This window comes from Myotis lucifugus, unplaced genomic scaffold (assembly GCF_000147115.1).
Source record: "Myotis lucifugus unplaced genomic scaffold, Myoluc2.0 scaffold_603, whole genome shotgun sequence".
NCBI classification, from domain to species: Eukaryota; Metazoa; Chordata; class Mammalia; order Chiroptera; family Vespertilionidae; genus Myotis; species Myotis lucifugus.
Genome location: NW_005871651.1, coordinates 279,203 through 305,157, shown reverse-complemented (window position 1 = coordinate 305,157; position 25,955 = coordinate 279,203). Strand labels below are relative to the sequence as shown.

The following is a 25,955-nucleotide window of genomic DNA, read 5'->3' as shown; positions in this document are numbered from 1 at the left end:
GATTCAAGTTTTTAAAACAACTGTTTGCCAAAACACATCGGTAGGCCATGCAGCTCTCAGGACACCCGTCCGCAGCCTCTGCTTCATGGGCTCTGACAGCTCTCCATGTGCACCGAGCACTGGCTTTCTCCAGACAAGGGTGCGCTTCTTTGATTTAGTGGCAACTTTCATGACACTTAACTGGGTACCATAATTAGCACTGCTTAATATACAGTGAGTGTATTGAAATAAAATTAAAACACAATAGAAATTCCTATCAAAAGATCTTTAACATTTGTACTGAGCTCTGCTTCCCCAGGACCAGGCACAGTCTCTAGTGGAGTAGCTCTCCAATGATTATCTGTTAAATTAATTAAAAAGTACTACCTTTGTGGGGGAGGACCAACCCCTCTAGAGAAAAATGGGCTAGAAAATATAATTAGTTTACAGAAAAGGAAATGCACGTGGCCCTTAATGGTAGGAAAAGATGGTCTACCTCGCTGAGACGAGAAATACAAGTTAATGACAGTGAGATACCATTTCTCATCTATCACGTTAACATAAATCTCAAAGTGTGACAATATACGAGGCTATGCTAATATGAATGCAAAATGGTACAATCTCTATGGAGGGAAATTTTGTAACATTCTAAGAATTACATATGCACTTGCCCTCTAAGCCAGACAGCCCCCTTCTAGGGATATAAACCAAAGATATGCTGGCAAAAAATATAAAAATTTATATGTACAGGCTATTTATTGCAGCATCACTTGTAACAGCAAGTGACTGGAAGCAGCCCAAGTGCCCATCAACAGGACTGCAGAAGGAACTGTTTCGCCCACTCAGTGGGGTTCCATGAAGTGGAAAAGGACACGAGGGGGACTCTGCTGCTCTGGTAGGAGGTAAAGAAGAGGCACAGATGTGTACACTATGCTACCATTTTTCTAAGAACAGAAGGTGGAGGAATATAAATAAGAAGAAGTCATAACCTTAAATTAAAAAACAATTACCCATCAGGAAGGGAGGGAACATGGGGAGGAGACAGGGATAGAAGGTAGACTTTTGAACATACTTGGCTTATATATTTGAGTTTGGAGCCATGTAAATACTTTACTAATTGTAAAAACAAAATTAAGTTTAAAAAACAATAATCCCTTAAAAACTCTAAAGCAAAGTGAAACAAATGCACCTAACTATGCACTGAGTTGGTTCCTCTTCAGGAACTATTTTAAGTAATTTTAAAAAACGTATTATTTTGCCTATACAGCCCTAGTGGGACATATTCTAAGGCCAAAAAAATTAATAGTAAGGTCAATCATATTATTTTTGTCAGTGTGACTACTATTGTTCTGAGCTGTTATATATGTATTATGGGATTAAAGCAAATACTTTTGTGGATGTCATTTAAAAATAAGATTTGAGACATGAGAAAAAGATACAGATTTGGATGAAAGAAAAATAAAATTAATAAAAGGTCTATATAAAAATTTGAATTTGAATTAGAAGTATCAGGAAGAAGCCACGGTATATTTTATCTTTAAAAAAGAAGAAAATGGCTGGCCAGTGTGACTCAGTGGTTGAGCATCGACCTATGAACCAGGAGGTCACAATTCCCAGTCAGGACCTATGCCCAGGTTGTTGGCTCAATTTCCAGTATGGGACGTGAAGAAGGCAGCTAATCAATGATTCTCTGTCATCATTGATGTTTCTATCTCTCCCTCCCTCTCCCTCCCTCTCTGACAGCAATAAAGAAAAATATATTAAAAAAGAAGAAAATGGCTCTAGCTGGTGTGGCTCAATGGATAACGTGTCGGCCTGTGGACTGAAAGGTCCCGGGTTTGATTCTGGTCAAGGGCACATGCCTGGGTTGTGGGCTCGATCCCCAGTAGGGGGCGTGCAAGGAGGCAGCCAATCAATGATTCTCTCTCATCATTGATGTTTCTATTTCTCTCTCCCTCTCCCTTCCTCTCTGAAATCAATATATATATATATATATATATATATATATATATATATATATATATGTAAAAGAAGAAAATGAAAGCTAAAGCATATTTCCTAATCTGTTCCCTAAAAGGCCTGGAAACAGTAGCCAACCCAATAACAATGAACAACCTCGCAGCCAGTGGAAAAAAGTCACTTCCCACTGAAATAATGAGGGCTCCCACGAGAAAGGTTTAATTCCAGATCTAGGGTAGAGAATGTACAAGATGAGACATCACAATCATGTCATACCAGATAAAAGAAACCTACCAAAGTCCACTGGGGCCGAGTCAAAGGGACACAAAAGACAACATGAAGAGGCTCCTATCTATCCCCCAAATAAATAATTTGATCATCAATAAGAATAACTACATCTGGTTAGCAGATAATAAACAATCTTAAATCTACTGGTCACTGCTGGAAGATTAGGGAACCAACTCCATATTTTGAAACATAAACAGAAAGGAGAGTCAAGCATTAACCGTACCTTTCCTATGTGAACCAGGGAATCAATAGTTAAAGGGGAAGCCCTAGCTGGTTTGGCTCAGTGGATAGAGCGTTGGCCTAAGGACTGAAGGGTCCCAGGTTCGATTTTGGTCAAGGGCACATGCCTGGGTTGCAAGCTTGATCCCCAGTAGGGGGCGTGCAGGCGTGCAGGAGGCAGCCGATCAATGATTCTCTCTCATCATTGATGTTTCTATCTCTCTCTCCCTCTGCTTTCCTCTCTGAAATCAATAAAAAATACAAATAAAAATAAATAGTTAGGGGGGAAGTTTCATGTAGTCAGCTAATAAATCAAAGAAGTTTTGAGATCCCTAAGTAAACAGTGGATCTAAGTAACAAGCAAAGGCTGCAAATCATCATTAAAAGACACAAGTGCCTCCTGGTAGATGCACAGAGCACCACCCTGAACTATTCCTGCCTGGCGAGGATACCAGACTGGAATGTGATTAAACCTCTAGACTAGTGGTTCTCAACCTGTGGGTCACGACCCCTTTGGGGGTCGAACGACCCTTTCACAGGGGTCGCCTAAGACCATCGGAAAACACATATATAATTACATATTGTTTTTGTGATTAATCACTATGCTTTAATTATGTTCAATTTGTAACAATGAAATTGGGGGTCACCACAACATGAGGGACTGTATTAAAGGGTCACGGCATTAGGAAGGTTGAGAACCACTGCTCTAGACTTAACTACTAATTTTCAAGGTACGCCAAGGAGAAGGGAACAAGTTTAATGACACCCAAAGATTCAATCAGCTAAGTCCAGACCATGGGACACCCTACAGAGTAAAACTCTCCACTTCTTCAACACATACATTGAAAGGGGAGAGAAGAATATGAGAAACACCAATTAAAAGAGATTTATGAGGCATATCAACCAGTTGCAATGCACAACCCTTATTTAGATTCCAATTCGAACTGTAATCCAAAAAAAAGAGAGAAAGAGAGAAAGAGGCAATTACAGAAATCTGGACATAGTGGACACTTGAACATTAAGAAATTGCTCATTATTTTTGCCCAGCCAGCATGCTCAGTGGTTGAGTGTCAACCTATGAACCAGAAGGTCATGGTTCGAATCCCGTTCAGGGCACATGCCTGGGTTGCAGGCTCAATCCCCAGTGTGGGGTGTGCAGGAGGCAGCCAATCAATGATTTTCTCTCATCATTGACGTTTCTATCTATCTCTCCCTCTCCCTTCCTCTCTGAAATAAATAAAAAATATATTTTTAAAGAAAGAAATTGCTCATTTTTATTAGGTGTGACATATTTTGATTGTTTTGGGGTTTTTTTTGAAAGAGATATTTATAAGTGAAGGATATTTACAAGTGAGGGATACAGTTCTGGTTTATTTAAAAATAATGGTGGGAGAGGTGAGAAAGCATAAATTAAGTTTTACTATACTATGTGTGAAAGCTCAGTAATATGATTAAGGAGGTTTACTGTACTAATCGTTCCTTATTTTTGCATATGTTAATATTTTATCTAATAAAAAAGTTAAAAATTTTAAGAAGGCAAATGTTGCCAATTCATAAAAAGGTCCTCTAATATTTGATGCTTCGAAACATTCCTTTTTGAAAATAAACCATACAGAATATATTTAAAATCGGACATAATATCCGATTTTAAATGAAAGTATACAAAAATCCAAGCATAGTAAATCTGTCAATTTCCAAGAATTTAAGCATCTTTACTTAAAAACCACTTTTTCTGTTATGGTAGGGGGAAAAAATCTGTAAAATAAAACGTTAGTACAATGATCTCAAGACACTGGAAACACATGGAGGAAGAAAAAAATAGGTGTGAAATGCAGTGGGAAGAGAGAGCTGAGAGAGGGAGATGTAATCGAGTGGTCCAGGCTAGGCCTGGATCTCTGGGTTAAAATGAAGTCCCAGGCCTGAAGGCACAGGACATCCGGTGGAGATGGTAGTCAGCCCTACTAAGAGACCACACCCAGAACAGGGTACACAGCAGGTCCTTTCGTCAATGTCATTTCATTATAACATCGATGAGATGCCATAGGAACTTAACTCTCGTGTGGATCAATCAGCCTACGGTAAACTCGATTTCATTATCTCTTTTCCGTAGTTGCAGAACCTATCAACAATGTTAGGTGAGGACTTACTGTGCCTGAACAAGGCAGTCGTTAGGGGAGTGGCCTCTGGCAGCTTCTTCCTACCTGTCTCAGTTATAACCCTAGGTCTGGGATGAGAAGTTCCTTCTAGTAATTAGATGCCCCTTATCATTTCTGTGTTTTGGTTTTAATATTTCTTTACTTATTAATTTCTTTCTCACTATAGAGTTAAAATAGGTTGTTAAAAAATATGCATGACATACAAGAAATACTCAAAACCAGACAGAAAAATGACTAACTAGACAGATTACTAAAACCTCTATATCCTTATAAGGAGTTTCCTATAGATCATGTCTCTAGTATGTGTGGGCCATAGTGACTAACTCCCCAACATCTATTCCAACTGAAATGACAATCATGCTAGACCTATTTCCCTCATGGTTTAGAAATGGACACGTGACCCAATCCATGCCAATGAGATGTGAGGACTGAGTGAGACCTGGGAGAATTTTCTTTGCCTCTAAGGGGAAGAGAAGGATGATCACTTTCCTACTCTCAACATTTGCTGTATTTCACTCATTGTGAGACCCACTGTTATTTTATGTGCATTTAGAAAGGAGACATGCTGCCCATTAAATTATAATTCTACCACAGCATGTACAGTGAAGTCCGTCAGAGACAGTAAGAAGTGAAGGAGAGAAGAGCATCTTAGGATCAGTGAAATTCAGCTCCCAGCCTGCGGAGGAACCCAGCCCGCAGGGGACAGCCACGCACCAGCACAGCCCCCGAGAAGCAGAGCCTGGTCCTGTCTGCCCAGGGTGTGATGAAATGTGGGACCATAAAGAGCCAAGGTCAGCCAGAGTTTTCTGCTCCTGCCCATCAAAGCATCCTAACTGATAGAGAGATCAAGGAAAGAGATGGCAAACATGACACAGGGTCCTAGTCAAAGGAATGAAACATGAGAGGGCAGAGGTCACAACATGACAAGCTTCTAAAGACAAGTATCCTAACCATCTTGACTCTTCTGAAGGAAAGAGAGCTTTTAAAAAGTTAAAATCAAAGTATTGTTAACTAAATGTTTATGCACGGGTGAATGAATAACAAACTATGATCTATACATACAATGGACTATTCAGCCTTAGAAAGAATTCCGACACATGCTACAACATGGCTGTATACTGAAGACATGGTGCCCAGTAAAACGAGCCAGACACAAATGACAAACACTGTGTGGTCCCACTGAGACGAGGTCGGTAGAGCAGGAAATGTACACAGACAGAAAGTAGAACTGTGGACGCCAGGGGCTGAGGGACAGGAGAACGGGGCGTTAGTGTTTAGTGGGGACAGTTTCAGTTTGGGAAGATGAAAATTTTCTGAAAGTCGAATGTGGTAATGATTGCACAATATGAATGTACTTAATGCCACTTAATTGTACACTTAAAAAATGGTTAGAATGGCAAATTTTACATTATGTATATTTTATCATAATTAAAAAATAAAAGTATGAGGTAATGGGGGGGGACCTCTGCATTTATATAAAAATTCCTGTAGAGATAACGACAGTTCCAAGTTGCTGCTCAACAGCATAAAAGGGCCAGCAGAATAACAAGAAATAAAAAACCTATTAAAGAAGCTACTAAAATGCGCTTTACCTGATGGCTAGGACCCACACGAATTTCCCCCTGGGTACTGTTCAGCCGCCTGTCAGGAAAAGAGTAGATTTGGTTAACAAATGTAGTTTTGACATAAATGTTCACATATTTTTCAAGGAAAGTAACTCACTTCAAATAAATGAAGTATAACTCAGGAAGAATCCACTATTTCTAATGCTGCTCTGAACTCCCCACCGCACACGTCTGTAAACCTTTTTCTCCTAAAAAGCCATGACTGCAGCCTCCTGTCATTCCTTTACCATCACGCTTCCATGCCACAGAGGGAGGTGCATGCCTCCTGTATAACCCCAATAGATGCTTCTCTTTTCGAAACATTTCAGGATGTCCTACGCAAACCTTACTGAAATATAAACAAGATAACTATGGTTCCTCACACACACACTGGATCATTCACTCAGTCATATATTCGACAAATATTAAGTACCAACCATAAGCCAGAAATTGTCTTAGGTGTTGGGGATAAAGCAATGAACAGAACAAAGTCCTTGCCTTCTTGGAACTTACATTCTAATTCAGGTAGAAACAAGCAAACAAACAAACACAAATAAATAATAGGTCAGATGATGATAAGGGCCAAGGAATGAAGTAGAAGGTAAATGATGAACTATTTTTATAGTTATTTATACAGGACAGTCACAAAAGACCTTATTAATAAAGTGAAACTTGCCCTAACCGGTTTGGCTCAGTGGATAGAGCGCCGGCCTGTGTACCAAAGGGTCCCGGGTTCAATTTCAGTGAAGGGCACACACCTCGGTTGCAGGCTCCGCCCCGGCCCAGGCCCTGGTTCGGGGCTTGTGCAGGAGGCAACCAATCAATGTGTTTCTCTCACATCCATGTTTCTCTCTGTCTTTCCCTCTCTTCCACTGTCTCTAAAAATCAATGGAAAATATCCTTGGGTGAGGATTTTTAAAAAGCCAAACACAAAATAAAGACTTGAGCAGAGATGAAAAAGATGGGATGGAATGAGCCCAGTAGGTCTTTGAGGTGGAAGGGCTTGCCTCATTTCGGTCTACGCCATTCTTCATTGTTGTTGTTACATAAATTAACTCATTTGTTACAGGCCAGCAATGTTTCAAATTGTGGCGCTTCCACTGGTCTTGCATTCCTCTCTCCGGAGGCTGACTTCCCTGGGACGGCAGCCGGGCTGGTGTGGTGCAGGCACCACCAGCTGCTGTTTCCATGCAGGAGCCACAGTGCCAGGTCCCCCAGCTCCTCTCTTCATCTTGGTTTCGCCACAGGAGTAAGTGTCCTTGGCATTCTGGTTCATGTCAATTCTCCTCACCATTTTCCTGAGGGAGGCGCCATATGGGTCCCATATTTACCAACGATGTGGACCTTCTCGGTGTGTTTAGCCATGTCACCACAACCAGGGCTATGCCATTCTTACTGCACTTGCAAGGCCCACCCTCCCTTGCTCCAAACCTAACCATCCAAGTTCCTTTTAAAAGCCAGTTCCCAATAAGCCTTTCTTGATGTCCCCCCCATTTCACCTCACACTCCCACAGAAGTGTAGGGAGCCTTCCTCTCTCCACTCCTTTATGGAATACTCGTTGAGTATCTTCTCTTGTCCCAGGCCTGGCACAGGGCACTTACTGGGTGCACCGTGGAGAAAAAGAAATACAGTCCCTGCCCTCCCAGAGCTCGCCCGTGTGTGACACCAGGGAGCCCTTCCTGTGCCCAGTGACCGGCCTCTGTGGTTTACAGTCACCATGAACGGGCACCAGTGCCAGGGGAAGGCGTTGGACAGCGGGGCTGCTCGTGCACTTGCTGCCTGCGTGAGCTGAAGAGCCGGGTCCGGCAGCAAAGGCCCGGGGAGGAAGCACAGTCTCGTTTTTCCCTGTGGATCTGATACGTTCACTGTTATGTTTGAAGTTGTTGCAGTGAATGGAAACACTTTTATTTCCTTCAGAGGCCTTGGGTCCAGCACTCCCTTCTTTAGTCCAACAATTTTTCTCATGAAGAGTCGTATTTTGGCAAAGGTGGCCAGTAGATATGACAAAGGAGAGACAAGTAACAAAAAGAAAAGATGTGTGGCCCAGTACTCATGAGCTTACAACCCACCTACCGGGGGAGGTAGCATTTATCCATGAGCACAAAACATGTCAGAAGAAACAGAGTATAAAACTGATAGGGGGAGTGGCCAAAATTAGGCAGGTTTCAGGAAAAGTCCAAGAAACAGTTAAGTTCCAAAGAGACCTCTGAAGGAGGACAAGCACAGCAGGACTGATTCCCAAGTGGGGCGGACAGGGCGGGGGGCACCTGCAGAGGCCACAGGCGAGAGGGAGGGACGTGGTGGGAAGAAAACGTGCATGAAGTGCCGGCTTTAAAACGTAAGCCCCATCTTACATTTTAGTGTCTTCAGCAGGCAAATGACATGTTGGGAAACAGAAGCTAGAAGATAAGATAGATTGTTCTAGCAGGTTTCTGTAGGAATCACAAGAAGCTGCTCAGGAAGGTATGTGGAAGAACCAAGAGGCCAGAAGGCTAGTTTAATCACCATACTGCTTTAAGAAAAACAAGCAGCAGCGTTACCAATTTCCCTTCTGACTTGTCCCTTCGTTTCGTAATCGTAACTAGCTATGAGCAAAACTAGCTGCCAAAAGCTCTCTCCTTTTATTTCTAAATACTTTGCAAATGCTTGCTTGCCTACATGTAAGTTGAGCCTACATGTATGTTGAGCCAAAATGTATCATCTCAGAAAGCTTCAGCCATAGCCCACCTAGCAATTTGTACCCACAGCTCAACTCTCAGGTTGTTCTAAAATGTCTGTGTCATGCCAAGCTTCTCAAGTGGTCACTTATGAAAGCATTTCCCCGTTACTGCTACATACACTGCTAAGGCCTTCAGAATTCTAAGACAAACATTGCTGGGTCATTTTATTTTAATACCTCTTCTCTTTTTATTTTCTTTTAATAAACCAATATTTAGCTTAAAAAAAGTACAATAATAAAAACAAGCCCCAAATACCTTCTTGAATAGAATAACTCATATCTTGCTTATTGGTATAAAAATGGAAGTTAATCATTATTCATACTGTTAATAATGATACAAGTGAGGCAAAAGTGTGTTGGGGTATCTTAAGGGTCTAAATTGAAAATGTTTTTTCATGAAGGTTACTGTAAGGTGAGTAGGTAAAAAGTACAAAATAAAGCTAAAAAAGAGAATCTTTTTAAAAACATTTAAAATCAATTTTTACAACAAAAGCATTTTTTTTTAAATCCTCACCTGAGGATATTTTCCCCCCACTGATTTCCAGAGAGAGTAGAAGGGAGGGAGGGAGTTTGGGGGAGAGAAAAAACATTGACACAAGAGAGACACATCAATTGGTTGCCTCCCATATGCACCTCTTCCAGGGCTGGGGAACCTGCAACCAAGGTATGTGCCCTTGAATGGGAATCAAACCTGAGATCCTTCAGTCTGCAGGTCAACACTCTAACCACTGAGCAAAACCAGCCAGGGCAACAAAAGCATTTATCATATGCAACTTTCAAATGTTAGGATTTCACATTAAGAGACACAACAGTTATTACTGAGCAGGTTAGGACCCTAGGTAAGCAGACATTGACATTAGCTACCATATCCAGGAACTCCCAAATATAGAATAAATGGCAGAAATATTTTTTAGGTCCGAGATAAAAAAGATAGCAACACAACCCATTAGAGAAAACGGGCTGCATCCGACAGAAAAACTGTCAGAATATGAACTAAAGATGAAAGACAAGAAGGAGGCTTCATGGGAAGCTGCCAGTATCCAGCTGCACTGAAATCCACAGAACCATCCCCACCCTCCCTTCTCTGACAGCATCCAGCTCTGCATTCAATCAGACATTCCTCCCCGCGGCCTCCCTGCTCCCTTCTTCCCCGAATGTTCCTTTTGTGGCTCATGCCGCACTGTTAGAGGATGACAGTCCGCTATGTGGACATTTCCTACCTCCAGCCAAGCTGGGACTGTCAGCTTCTAGAGTACAAGAACTGAGTTTTAATTCATTTTTTAAAATCTCGCCCTGACTGGTTTGGCTCAGCGGATAGAGCGTCGGCCTGCAGACTCAAGGGTCCCGGGTTCGATTCCAGTCAAGGGCATGTACCTTGGTTGCGGGCACATCCCCAGTAGGGGGCGTGCAAGAGGCAGCTGATTGATGTTTCTCTCTCATCAATGTTTCTAACTCTCTATCCCTCTCCCTCCTCTCTGTAAAAAATCAATAAAATATATTTTTAAAAAAAAATAAATAAAAAAAAAATAAAATCTCTCCCTCCAGTCCCCCGAGTCTAACACAGTCCCTGCCTGGCATTATTAAGCATTCAGGACAAATTACAAGTTCCTTGGCTGCATAAATATCTATGGACTACTAAGATGTAAAACTTGACAAAAACCACCAGGAATTATTATTTAAATGTAATATTGACAGCTTGCAGAAAACACTCAATAATCATATGCTCAGACTTTTTGGTCTCAGAACCCTTTACATTCCCTTTTTTTTTTAACAGTACAAAATTTTTATATTTAGAATTAGCCAGCTGGACTCAGTTTAGATCATCCCAATTTTGTTGCCAACATCCAAAGCATCAGTCAAACCTACGCCCTCTTTTCTCCATCAGGCCTGATCAGGATGTTGACCTTGGCCATGTCAAGGCCACAGAGCTTCTTCACAGCCTGTCTGATCTGGTGCTTGTTGGCCTTGACATCACAATGGACACAAGTGTACTGTTGTGTCTTCTCTCTTCGTCATGGCTGGCTCGGGAGGGGGAATCTGATGGTGGTGCAGCGGTCAAGCTTGTTTCTCCCGGGAGTGCTCTTCCGAGGATATCTACGCTGCCGTTGGAGCCTCTTTGGTCGTAGGACGGTGGGTGACCTGCGGATCTTTCTTCTGTGTGGCTATGGACGCCTTTCAGCACTGCTTTCTTTGCCTTCAAAGCCTTTGCTTTGGGTTTGACTTTGGGAGGGGCAGCTTCCTTATTCGATTCAGTGCCATCTTCATAAAAAGCCCCTTTACGTTGCCCAGCCAGTGTGGCTCAGTTGGTTGAGCACTGTCCCATGCACCAAGAGGTCATGGGTTCGATTCCCAGTCAGGTGAGCACGTGACGGGTTGTGGGCCCAATCCCCAGTAGGGAGCATGCAGGAGGCAGCCAATCCATGTTTCTCTCTCTCTCTCCCTTTCTCTCTAAAATTAATAAAAACATATATAAATTTTACATTCTTCAAATTACTGAGCATCTCAAGTAAGTAGTGTGGACGAACAAGGGCCACATGCTAACCTGACTCACTCAGGGGAGGCCTGCATGACGGCCTTGCAAACTCAAGAGACCTAAAGTCACCACAAAGGATGGTCTGAAATTCAAACCTTTTAATTAAAAAGCAGTTTATAGTGGGTAGTCATGACCTAGGCCAGGATCTTCCCTGACAAAGATCAGCTTCCACCTTTACTGGGCCTATTGTCTCTTCGCATCTAAAATGACATCCCTGTGGAATGTCGGGGTAACTTGTAACTTCCCTTTTTCTGGACCCCTCCGGCACAACAAATGGCACCAGGCCGAAGAACACAACTTCCCTGGTTAGTTATCTTGTTAATTGTTGACTGTTAACTATTCTGTACCCCCCACTATGTAAAAAATGTGTCTATCATTTTACTTTTTATTCAATCCCAGAGCCCACCCCCTTTGCTTTCTCCCACCTCCCTAATCTATCACCAGTGGATTTCATGTAATTTACTTATATCTCCTCCTTAGATTGTAATGTATAAAACAAGGTGAAAAACTGCCATTCTCCATAGCACTATCTCAATATGTTGAGATTCTACTTCCTGGCAATTGTCGACAGTTTGGCTCAAATAAACTCACAAAAATCCAAATTCTTTACAGGTTTGAATTTTTTTTTTTTAACGTTAACAGTAGTATTTTTGAGAAATTTCAAAATATTTATTGATTCATTTAAAGCAATGAGCTCATTACATATTAACATGCATAACATTTTTTTTTATGAAACAGGACTCTACTTACACACAAAAACAGTGAAAATAAAGGCATTCTTTTACATTTTTACAAATCTCTTTAATGGAAGACAGCTGCATTCTCCTATCTGTTTCTACATTCAATCTGTTGCAACATGCTTTGGTTAAAGTATGTGAGGAAAATCTAGCCTCGTACAGATATATAACTGGAAAAACAAAGAATATTTTAACACATTTTTCGGTAATTATGGATATTCTTTTTTATACTACACCAAAACTCAACAAGTAATTGTTTCTTAAAGGTTTTTGCACAATATGAATCTAAAACCTCATTACTGATCTTTTGGACTATTTATTTATTTTCAAGCTTGTGGGTTCACAGGAGCTATCAAGCTCAAAGTGGTGGGTCCAGTTTCTCAAAATCCTAATTTTTCCTCTGAAGCGTAAACCTTAGCACTGGCAAATGCGATCAGTTGTTTTCCTTGAAATGGCAGGTCTACTTCCTCCACTTTCAATAAAGTGTCTGCCAGTTACCCAAGTCTGAACAACCAGTTTGTCTGTTTTTCTTTTCTTTTTTTAATCTTTACTGTTGAGAGTACAGTGGGGCCCTGACTTATGAGTTTAATTCGTTCCGTGACGGAGCTCATAACTCAAATTACTCGTATGTCAAATCAAAAAGTGAACGAGTGAGACACATGATGCTGGGCTGATGTTGTGGCGTTCACTGTGACGTTCGCTGCGCCAGCTAGCGGTGGGTTATCTGAAGCTGGCTCGTAACCCCAATTTTAGCTCGCAACTCAAAGCAAAAAATCGGCCGAGAGACGGCTCATATCTCGAAAAACTCGTTAGTTGGGACACTCATAAGTCAAGGCCCCACTGTATTACAGAACCACCCCCCCCCACATTTCCCCCCTCCACCCAGTTCCCACCCTGCCCCACCTCAGGCCTTCACCACCCTACAGTGTGTGTCCATTCTTTCAAATGAAAATGGTGCGCTGTGAACAAAATGGCTCTGTAAGCTTCTAAACAACAACCACGCCCTCTGGTATGCAACAGAAGTCTTTTGTGTCACTTCCCATTTCTTCCCAAAGAACATTACAAAGATAGACTTCAAGGTTGGGATTTGATAAAATCGATAATGGGGTCCACAAACCACACTTTGCGAAGTGCTGCTTATGAAACATTCTGAACTTTAGAAAATAGTGAAGGCTGAAATGGAAAAGGCCCCTAATCCGGAAGATTCCAGGGTTCTCTGTCCATTAGTAGCGCAATAGCTAACAACTGAGTGCTCTACAGTATCATCTACTTTTATATACTAATTCATTTAATTCATATCTTGAAAGTAATGGAAGTATTAGTAGTGATATTTACAGAGGTTCAGATCTCATTCTATCTTGTGTTTAAACAAGAGCTACATACAGGTTTCTGCTTGATATAGAGCATTGCTTAATGAACACAGTGGGTACCTGCAAAGCCAAGGTGAATTCAGAAAGGAAAATCCAGACCAAGGACAGTGAAAATCCCAGGAAAGCCAGGTAAGGGATACCACACATGAAAAAAGAGACAGAGACGGAAATCACACCCCAGGATAGCAAGGGCCACACCTATGTACACCTTTATCCTTGCCTCAGGGTTTTTCTACAGTATCTTAAATTCACCATCCCTTCAACATGAAAAAATGACAACTTTCTTTAGGCATTTTCAAGATGTGTCTTTCATATAATAATAATTTATTATTTTTTTTTAGCCTCACCTGAGGATATGTTTCCATTGATTTTTAGAGAATGTGGAAGAGAAAGGGAAAGACAGAGAGAAACATCAAAGTGAGAGGAACACTTTGATTGGTTGCCTCCTGCATGAGCCCTGACCTGGGCCCGGGCCAGGGAGAAGACTGCAACCTAGGTACATGCCCTTGGTCAGAATTGAACTCAGACCCTGCCATCGGCAGGCCAAGGCATTATCCACTGAGCCAAACCGGCTAGGGCAGGATATGACATTTCTTAGCCCTCCAGCAGTGGACCTTCGTTTTTTTTCACCAGGAGTGTGGTGAAAAACCCTAGATCACCTTTTTGGATTCTTATTACCCAAGTTACTAAGAATATTGCCAGTGGCATACAGGGAGCTTAACCAATGAGCAGTCAGAAAAGGTGTTTCCTCTGTAGTTCACACCAATCGCTGGCTTGGCTCCCCCCTCCCCTGCCCCCTCTGCCCCAGGCCTGACACCTCTGGCCCAGGCTTCAGGCCTGGGCAGGGGACCCCCACCTCCCTCCGATCGCCAGATTGGCCCCTCGCCCAGGCATGACGCCTCCACCAGAGGCGTCAGGCCTGGGCAGGAGACCCCCATCTCCCCCCCAATCACCGGCTCCACCCTCATCCAGGCCTGACGCCTCCGCCAGAGGCGGCGACCCCCATCACCTTCCAATCGCCGGATTGGCCCCTTGCCCAGGCCTGATGCCTCCGCCAGAGGTGTCAGGCCTGGGCAGGGGACTCCCATCTTCTCCCGATCACCGGCTCCGCCCCCCGCCCAGGCCTGATGCCTCTGGCCCAGGCATCAGGCCTGGGCAGGGGACCCCCAGACCCCTCCGATTGCCGGATAGGCCCCTTGCCCAGGCCTGACACCTCCACCAGAGGTGTCAGGCCTGGGGCAGGGGACCCCCATCTCCCCCCGATCACCGGTTTCTGGGCAGCTTCTGGGGCTTCTGGGGCCGGCCTGCGGCCCGGGATGGCAGCTTGTCCTAGCGGCTGCACTGTCCCGCCCTGCCTGCAGTACGCAAATTAACCGCCATCTTTGTTGGAGGTTAATTTGCATATCATGCTGATTAGCCAATGGGAGGCGTAGCGAAGGTACAGTCAATTACCATGTTTGTCTATTATTAGATAGGATGGTAAACACAAGCCAAATAAAGCTAAGCAAATTCTATATATTTTCTAATCTAATCTTAAGGATGACCTTGTAAGGTGGGTGTTACTGTTACCTGCCCAGATAAGGAAACTGAACCTAAGAGAGGTTAAGAAATTGACAAAGATTACACAGATAACATATGGAAAAACCAGGATTCGAACTCCTTTAGTTAATGCCAAAGTCAGAACTCCCAATCACAGTCCCTCTGGCAGTGTTAAGTTACTGAACCAAAATTGTACAATTACTTCCAAACAAGTAGAAGCAATATGAGAAGCCATGTCCTTTTCTCTAATTTAAAGACAAAATAATAAAAAAGAGGTTTCTTTTTAAGTTTGAAAATCATGTTAGAAAAGAAAACTTATCAAAGTTAAAGGCCAATTTATGTACCATTATGACAATGGCAAAATTACAGAAGTGGAGAACAGATTAGTGGTGGCAAGGTGTTAGGAATGGTGAAGGAGAGGGTAGGAAAATCTCTGTGATGATGGACCAGATAGATCGACATGGTGGTGGTTACACAAAGCTACACTTGTGATGAAATGGCACAGAACCATACACACATTGTACTGATGCCGATGTCTAAGGATTGCTATTGCCCTACGTCATATAATGTACCTTTGGGGGGAGTGAGAGAAGGGTGCAGGGCAGCACAGCAACTGCCTGTGCACCTAAAAAATTCCAAGTTTTTAAAAAGTCGAAAGAAGAGGTTAGCTGAGTACAGCATTACAGGCAAACTAGGGATAAGAAAGAAGCCAGACATGAGAAAAGCTGATTAAATGAAAATAGAATCCCCCCAAAATATACCATAGACAGCTGGACAGTAAGTAAAGAAAGAATGCCATACTTAATGAGCATAGTTAATGATTCAGGAATTAACTCGTCACATATTACTTTCTTCTCTGTGTTTACGACAGGATCTCTGGTATGGGTCATCCTTTTTGAGAAATCCTTAACTGTGAATCATACTTTAAAAAAAAAATTGTCACCATCCTCACCAGTAAGGAGAAATTTCTCTGTGCGGCTAATGTAAATAATATATGTTTTTCAAAACAACTGAGACTCAGTCCTCATTATTCTACAAATCTTTGCTTTGGAATATGAAAAAATAGTCTCAGACGCCAAATTACAAGAATAATGGTAAGTCACTGTGTTTACTCCTTGAGTATTAAAAAAGAAAAAGGGAAAGAAATTCATTGTTTATAAAATCGGATACAAAAGAAACCAATGTAACAAAGCAGTATCCATGGCAACTACAACTTAATATTTCAGGCCTCTTCAGCTGCAGTGGATTAAATAAAATGACAAGATGTTCCCTTTGAAAAGTAACCTGTTACCATGGAAACATTTTAGTCTAAGAAGTAAACAGGGAATGGACAGAAAGGAGCAGGAAGCCTGCAACTGAATATCAAAAAGGGAGCCGCATCTATGCCAAGGGATGAGAAGGCTGGCTGGCAGACCCGAGAGGTTAGCTGGAGAGGGGAGCCTGCCCGGACAGAATCACTTCTTCATCCTAATGAGAGGGGGTGGCACTGCAATATCTCTACATGAGCGTGGTAACTGCCTGAGACAAGGACTTGAGTCCACGGCGGGGTGGGGGGAAAGGGACGCGGACATGGGGCTCAGGGGAAATGACACGAGCTAGCAGAACAGAGGCCCCTGGAGGAGCTGGCATGACTTCCCATCATAACCCAGACATGGACCCCACCCCAAACACAGCGTAACAGCAGTGTGGCCTTTGGCACATTCCCAAAGGCCTGGTAACCCTCAAGTCAGACCCCTGCCCTGTGGTTGATGTCATGTGAGAATGAAACACTGTACAATATTCCTTTACCCGTCCTTCAGATGGCAAGGCACAGAGAGCAGATCATTCTTATCTTTTCTACAGTGTGTTGAGTTAAGCAGGAAGACTGACATGAAATAAACAAAAAGACCAGAAATTCCACTACCTCATTCAGAAAGTGACAACAGAAATGGACTGTGGGTCAGAAATAAATACACCAAATTTTAGAAAAATAGTAAGGCAATTTATTAGAATTTCTTTTTATATATTTTTAATTGTATTTTTTAAAAATTGATTTCAGAGAGGAAGGAAGAGGGACAGAGAGATAGAAACATCAATGATGAGAGAGAATCATGGATCGGTTGCCTCCTGCACGCCCCATACTGGGGATGGAGCCCACAACCCCGGCATGTGCCCTGACCAGGAATAGAACCAGTAACTTCCTGGTTCATTAGGTCTATGCTCAACCTGTGAGCCATGCCGGCCAGGCAGAATTTCTTCTTTTTAGAAGGGTTGTGGGCAGGCGTAAAAATAACACTAATGCCCGGCCACAGTGGCTCAGTGGTTGAGTGTCGACCCATGAATCAGAAAGTCACGTTCAATTCCTGGTCAGGGCACATGCCTGGGTTGCAGGCTTGATCCCCAGTGTGGGGTGTGCAGGAGGCAGCTGATCAATGATTGTCTCTCCTCACTGATGTTTCTATCTCTCTCTCCCTCTCTCTTCCTCTCTGAAATCAATAAAAATATATTTTTTAAAAATGAGGCTAATGAGGTGGAAGACTGGAATAGTGTACAAAGTTTCTCAGATTTGTCCAACATGAACACATATTTCTAAAGGAGTCTTTAGCAAGTCTGTGATTTCTTTAAAGTCTAACATAGTATCTTAAAAAATCATGTAAATTTTATATTCTATTCCAGAACATATTCTCATTCATTTTAAGATAGAAAATATTTTCCCTAAATCTGAATAAAACCACCATGTTTTGTACATCCTACCAGGATGCCCCATGACTCTGGCACCCCACTACTGGGAGGGAGGGGCTGGCAGACAGGCCTGAGTCTAGATGCTCAGGTGCCGGGGAAGAACACAGACTTCAGAGTGAAATGAGCCCGGATTAAAATGTTAATACCAAGGTTTTGTTAGCTCTGAGCGTGACTGTGAGGACTTAATCCAATCTCTTTGAACCTTAGCTTCCTCATCTACAAAACAAAGTTCTTAAGGACGAAGTTTGCAAGGTTGCTATAAAAATAAAAACTGATCTATGGAAGGAAGTAGGTGCAGCTCCTGTTGCACAGTAGTCATTACTATTATTAGCTGCAGGGCCGGCAGTGAGAACAGAAGCTAATTCCTCTCTTCTGAGTTCCCAAAGCAATACCTCTCTATCCTTCAGCCCTTATCACAGGCATAATTTTATATTTATTTTGTGTGATTATTTCTTTCAATGGATGCCTTGCTCTTTAGATGAAAAGCACCATGTGGATAGGAACCAAGTCTGTTTTTAGCTCTCCATTATATCCCAGAGCCCACTGGCACTCACTAAATATATTTTAAATGAATAAATGACTCCAAATTTTTAACTAAATTATTATTTAGCCACCGATAGCAACTAAACATTTTGTTACAAAATCCAATCAAGTCACTTGTAACAGAAGGCTAGCCCTCCAAGCAAAATTAATCTGAAATAGGTTTGATAAAGTGCCCAGCAGAAACAAAATTCAGTATTCATTCAAAAAAATCAAAAGAAAAAAGAGAGTCACCAGTTGAAAGAGTTAATGTTCCAAAATTCATACACAAATGCAAAGATCAAGACAGGAACTCCTCCAAAAACCAGAATCACAGTATTCTCTGATGGAAGTCCTTTAGTGGCCATCTAACCCAGTCCTCCAGCTTAACAGAAGAAACCAAGACTTGAGGAGATAAAGGTGCTCTTTTGAGGGATTCTAGGCCATAGAAGCAGCTATCCCTCCATAGGGGCCCCTGTATATCATTCAGATTCCAGGCTAAGAATTTAGGCATTGGCCAAGGAGTAGGAAGAATTTCCATGCTGACAATAAGATGCAGTAAACATGGCATCTATACAATAATATTTAACATCATAAAACGTGATAAAAAAAAGTTAAACAACATGTAAGAAAGAATCTGGTTTCAAAGTGCTGCAGTGACTCTACTCCCCTGTCTAAATGTCTTGTCTGGCCTCGGCCATTACTCAGTAGCATGCAGTGGCCGCCATGGCACATGGCTGCATCCCACCTCAAGTTCCTTCTGAGTTTTACTGTCATCACTGGCAGCAAAGAAGGAAATGGCTGCTAAGGACCAGAGCCCAACACAAGGCTGCACGCACATACATATCTGATGCTTTAGAAAACCAACTTATTTTTAAAATCCCACTGTTACTGAAAATAATTTATAAAGCAGCAGTATTTGAAGATTAAGCCAATCTCCTGACCAGAAATGTTGATTTTTTGCATATTGAAATTAAACTTTATAATGAACAGAAATGGAGTGTCCCCAGAAAATGAGAGACTTTGGACCAAATAAGCAGCTCTACAATACATGTCTAAATGTCACTTTGTTCCTACTGGGAAGTCTCTGAAAAATGCTATAAAAATATGACTATAGCCTTCTTCTTCTTCACTACAGTGGTGAGCATATGGGGGGGGGGTGGTGGAGAGAATCTAGCAGCACCTCTGGTGGCAACACAAGCATTAATACACACACACACACACACACACAATTAGAGAAAGTGGTAAGAAAAGAACAACATTGAAAGCTGAATGCACCAAATGTTATGCAAATATGGAAGTAAAACTTCTCTACAAAGATATTCAAGAAGTGTAAAGAAAACTATAAACACCCAAAGAGCATAAGAAAAAAAGGAGATCAGTAAATGGTGGTTAAACACATTTAATTCCTAACATAATTCGTAGCATTGTTTTCATTAATAAGGTTTTTGAGAGAACCATACCTACAAAGGATTGTAGAGTTGGCCTTTGAATTAATAACAATAATACACTGAGCAACTATATGTCAAACACTTTCATAGTTTTCATCCAATCTTAATAACAACTGTAAGAACTATTATTTATCTCTGTATTACCCATGAGAAAACTGAGGTTCACAGCTGGTCCAATGTCATTTATGAGGTGGAATGTGAACTGTACCTCCAACTCCAAATCTAGGCTGTTCTCTTACCAGAGATGCCACTCATTTATGCAACATATTTAGGCTGGAGGCCCATTTGTCAGGCACTTTCCTGGGAACTGAGGCTAAAGAACAGACATGATCCATGCCCCAAAGCTTAGAATCTAATAGGGAAGACAATCAACCAAATGATCACAAATAAATGTATAGATCAAATAATTCTGAACTATAGAAATAATGTCTAATAACCCCAATGAATTTGAATAAACTATTTTAGCTTAGACCGAAAGTAGTAGAGTATACATCATGAGACTAGGTTAGCTTTAAAGATATGTTCAAGAACCTGTATCCCCCTCTATCAGAAACTACTCAATACAGATGATTACCAGTTAGGGAGGAGAGTCATGACCACATCCAGTAGAAAATGTGCTGTTTTCTATCTCATTCCGATACTGTGAAGTACAACAGGAGGGGGGCAATGAGCTAAAATGAAACTAACTAGCATGTTTTCAATGTCCAGGCAACACAGACCCTAGACAACTTCACTAACCAGGAGAGTAACTTTCCAAGTGCTATTCCTCCATCTCTACCACCACCAGACAACCAAGCACTCAAACCCCAAACCAGAAGATGACTGGCCAGCAAATAACATTCCCAAAGTATTTTTCCCCAAGACAGGAACATATAGAACAAACACTTATCACCCAAGATATAGCTCTAGTGACTTACTTTATTGAATTTGAAACACAGACATTGGACTCTTAACAAAGGGTTCCGTTCCCATAGTCCATGGTCGGCAAACCGCGGCTCACGAGCCACACGTGGCTCTTGGGCCCCTTGAGTGTGGCTCTTCCACAAAATACCACGTGTGGGCGCGCACATACAGTGCGATTGAAACTTCGTGGCCCATGCGCAGGAGTCGGTATTTTGTGGAAGAGCCGGTATTTTGTGGAAGAGCCACACTCAAGGGGCCAAAGAGCCGCATGTGGCTTGTGAGCCGTGGTTTGCCGAGCCGTAGTTTGCCGACCACTGCATCACCAGAGTAACTATTAAGTCCTTACCATCTAAACAGCCAGCTGCACTCAAGCTCCACAAATACACATTTTATGAGGCCAGACCAGGCCAGCAGACAAGGGGGGAGAACCTGGCCAGAGTTGATTCAGCTACAAGGAGAGCTTCCTGTTCACATTTTATTTGCTAAATGTAAAATAAAATAAAAAAGTCTGAGAAGAATGAAAGACCCTAGGACAGAAAGGCAGTTCCACAACTGCTTCCCCAATAAGAGTTCTCCTAATTCAAGTAATGCGTTTTCTAAATAAACCTGAACCTTTAGTCCTGCAAGGATCTCACATGTGAATGACCAACAAGTACTCAATGCCCAGTGTCTCTGAAGAAAGGACAACTGTAGACTTAGAAGAGTAAATGTGCTTCTATTTAGAGTGAGTAAGACACAGTCCCGAGCACCGCTCTCTGGTTTGGGGGAAAGTGGGTACCTGCTCCAAACTCCCCAATGCAATGTTCAAATAAATATAATCATAATAGAAGAAAATAAGTAAATAAAATCAGAATAGGAAGCCAGCTCTCACATGAATAAAAAAAGGGATTAAAAACCAGTAATAAATGTGCTAACCCTATATTACTCCTGTATAATCCATGTGCTTAATTCAATCCTAAAACTTAACCTGCTAGGAGCCAGATTACACTTCAGCAATATTTTCAGTGTCTAGAATGCACTATTTGCTTTCCCAAAACTGTCCATCAAAATCAAGGGCCTCCTCTTGTCACTTTTTCTCTACAGGAAGAATTTCTCTCTGTGTCATCCTGTGAGTTTTTCAGTTGCACATTCATCTATAGTTGGCTTCCCTTCAGCCCCAAAAATGCACAAAACTAAGTGTCACTTCAGTTTCCCCCAACTTTCTCAAAAGAAAGAGGAACAACTAATACAATTTAAACACTTCACTTAGTATTTACTGGGGTAAGACTTCAACCTAGGTAGGCTCCCTAAGTTGACCGCAGTGACAGCCATCTTTCTGAGCCTCGTCTGCAAACGGGACACACACCAAAAACAGAATTTTTGGTCCAGAAAAGACGAGTGTCCATCCCCATCAAGCTGTGGGCACAAAGGCTGGCCTGGTCAATGCCTCCACTTCAGTAGGCATCAACTCCTCTCTTTACTCCTCTCTACAGAATTCGCAGGTCACACAACAAAATACACACACACCAGTGCCGTCCTCTGCTAAAACAAAACGAGTAAACAAAATACCTGGACTCTCAACGGCTAACACACATGCCACTGCATACAGTTTTTTTTAATTGCCAAGAAATTTTCCATAAGCTCCAAAAGAAAGAGAGGATTGCTTCCTTTTGAAGCACTGACAGTAAAAAGTGGTGTGACATAACTTTTCATTTATTTAAAAAATCCATTTTAAGGTGATATGTTGCAACCATAATCCGTAACTTTCCCCTGCATACGTCAAAACATGTGCACTATTTCATTTTCAGATGTCACGAAAAGATTACAAGAATTATAATTTGCTCTGGCAAACAGGCTCTCAATCAAAACAGGTTCCACCCACCTTCAAAGCAACCAATAGCTGCCCACCTACCACCCTTCCTAAAACACCCAAACAGAGCTGCTCTGGCCCAGGCATTGCTAACGCAGCAGCCTGCAGGTTTGCTCTGCAGGTGCTTGAAGGCAAACGAGCTCAGCACAGGGCACCCAGCAAGACTTCGGTTAAAACTACACCCAGAGGAAGAGATGAGAAAGGGGAAGAGGACGGGGACAGAGGGACCCACAAGGTTCCCCATTTGCTTTAATGCATCTCCGGGTAGACCCCATCCTTAGCTCTGATTTCACGCCTCACAACACCACCTACGTGGCCAACCGGGGCTGAATTAAAGGCTCTCAGGAACATGCACTATGAATGATGAAATGATTCATAAACATCTTCAAAGTGAGAAAGAGCAGCAAAAACCATCCCTGTCTCGGTGAGGCCAGAGGAAGATTAGCCTACCTGCAGGGGCTGAATGGATCATCCATGACTAACAGAGGCTCTGGTGAGTCTAGCTGCCTCCCTGATCTCTCTTACAGCTAAAACTCTGCCCTTTTCTACTCTAACAACTCAAAATGGAGGCACATGCAGTCTGAGAGACCTCACAGAGCTTTCACTGAGCGTGTGCTATGACCTAAGCCTTCACGCAGAACGCAGAAACTTCCCCCTCACACTGACAGCACTGAGCATGTGCTGTGACCCTCCCTCATCCATACACTGTCTCTCAACGCAATCAATCTCAGCCCTGCTGTTTCCGTAAATAAAGCCCAGCCAACAGCCTCTGCAGCTTCTCCGCAGACCAAGCTAGTGTGCAGGGAAGTGGGGCCTTCGAAAGGGGATCCGAGACAGCCGACACGGGGACTCAGCGAGCAGTGCCACTGAGAGGCTTCCGAAAAATGCCTTGCTCTGTCAAGACAACAGCAAGTTTTGTCTTTAAAAAATAATAACAACTTGTGGTTTTAAATAGCAAGATCTTCAAGAAGAACAGAATAAAAAATACACTATGAATAACTATACAAGATTAGTTAACAGAAACACGGCAGCACATTTAAAAACATACCACCACAGCAGTAGCTACTTAAGGGGAGAAACCCCACAAATTTCTTTCTGAAAACTTCAAAACATTTACGGAAAGGGCACAGGAACAATCCTGGCAAAGCTGTGGAGTGCTGGGTACTGCACAGCTACAAACACAACGCAGGTGGGGAGACGGTACAGGGAGCAGAGTATCTAAACCACCTTATTCTATGCAAAGAGCTTCATCCCCTTTAGATAAGAAGTCTAAGGTCTCCCCAAATCATAAATAAAAACATTTCCTACAGTGATATGCACCCAGTCAGCAATGTCTAACTTAAAGAATGTATTTCTAACAGTAAGGACAGGGAGGTCCAAATCCAGAGGTTGAAGAACACCCTGCCACCAGCACCCGACATCCACAGATGTGGCGGTCTCCTGCCTCAGAACTCAGGCACTTCTTCAGAACACTGCCCAGGAAGCTGAATTCATTCAACGGTAATCAGAAAGGATTGCTAAAGCCACGTAAGCAAGGCCACACGATCCTAGTCGTATTGAGCACTATGAAGTGTTCCTATTGCCCACAGTACCAGCCAAGGCATTTTCTGTTAAAATCCTTAAAAACACATTCATGCCCTCTCTCCCAAACTCCTCCTCCAAAATAAGGCAAACTGGGCTGTCAGCCACATAAGAACCCGAGGTCTGGATGTGTATGTAGTCTGAGTTTTTGCAAACTAAGAGATGATTCTTTATATTATGACTTAATTATAATTTAAGAAAAAGAGAGATCATGAATGCCCTAAAATGTATAACGGATGAGATAGGGTAGGAAAGAGCAGTGTCAATTCTGTTTCCTACAAATGTAATGGAGTGTGAAGAAATTAAAAACTGCTTACGAGTACTCTGTGTCCTTGAGATTCTTAAAGTTCAGGCAGAACCCATTCCATTTCTTGGTGCTCATGTTCGTGCTACTAAATCACCAAGTTCTGACACTGAGATTAAATAAAAACTCTCATTATGCCAAAAATTGACACAACACAAGAAATGCCAGGTACACTTGAAAAGTTTTACTTTTGACCCAGCACATGAAGCAAGTGTCTATAGGTTAGAACACCATTTCCCCTATCTATATAATAAAAGCCTAAGCGGCCATTATGGCACAACGACCAGAACGATCAGTCGCTATGACACGCACTGACCACCAGACTGGAGAGCCTCTCCCGCCTCCGTGGCAGCGCTAAGGAGCAGCAAGCTGAGCGGTAAGGAGCAGCGAGCAGGCGGGTGGTCCCAGACTGCGAGAGGGATGTCCGACTGTTGGCAGGTGGACGTCCCCCGAGGGGTCCCAGACTATGAAAGGGCGCAGGCCGGGCTGAGGGAAACCCCTGTGCCCCCTCCCCCCGCTCCCCGTACACGAATCTCATGTACGGGCCCTCTAGTTGGTATATAAGATAACATGCCCCAGGAATAACTAGAAACAGTCTAGAGAAAGAGACTTTCTAAAAAGAAGAGCAATTAAATTAGAACCTAGCAGTCAAGTAGGTTAATATGACCACCAAAGTATTTCCTTCAAATGTGCATTTTTAAAAAGACTTACCATATCCCTTTATATGGAAAATGCTTCCTGGAAAAATTCAACTGAAGATAATAATTTAATAAATTCATCACTATTCTGAAAAACCATGGGAACTGTTCCTTGAGCACAGCACAACGCCCTCACTATAACAACAAGTCAAGATACATGAACTGTAGTTTTGGTCCCACAAAGGCCCTGAGTGACTCTAAGGGCAAGTTACCAACGTCCTAGGGCCTTTCCTCTGTGACACTGGACCCCAGTAGTGACCCCAGACTACTTCAACATCCTCTTCACTGCCTGTCTTTCCTAACACTGTCACTCACAGCTGTCCTTTACACACCAGCTGGACAGACCCCCTTCCCGTCACCCCTCGGTGGCAGCACACGGGAGGGTCACTCTCCTCTTTCACACTCTTTCACGAGGAGAATCCACCCACCCGACCACAATTCCAACCAGCCCCTCTAGAGAACCTCCTTACAGGACCAGCTTGGAAAGCTGGGAGAACTTTGTGCCTATCTTGCTGTACCTTAACGCACCACAGCTTCTTCTGGGCGCCTCCCCTCTCCTTAAGAGATTTTAAGATCTTTAGGGGCAAGGAAAGTATCAAAATCATCTTTATTGGAACCACCCAACTTTCTTATTTTATACCTCAAAAACTTCATCTGATGCACTGAGAAGGGCACAATATCACTTACATAGTATTTCTCTGCAAAAATTACATAACCTAAATCTAATCAGGAGGAAACATGGACAAACCCCAACTGAAGAATATTCAACAAAACTGGCTTCTACTCTTCCACAATGTCAATGCCATAAAAAAACAAAAAGGCTAA

The 25,955-nt window shown here is 42.5% G+C and overlaps 1 protein-coding gene across 1 annotated transcript in view; it reads right to left on the bottom strand.

The window, feature by feature from the left end:
• LOC102427293 (arginine-glutamic acid dipeptide repeats protein) overlaps nt 1-25,955 on the bottom strand; it is a 215,182-nt gene that overhangs the window by 116,409 nt on the left and 72,818 nt on the right. The window contains 1 exon segment of the mRNA XM_014447016.1: nt 6,194-6,242. Within this exon segment, the coding sequence (XP_014302502.1) occupies nt 6,194-6,242 (49 nt within the window).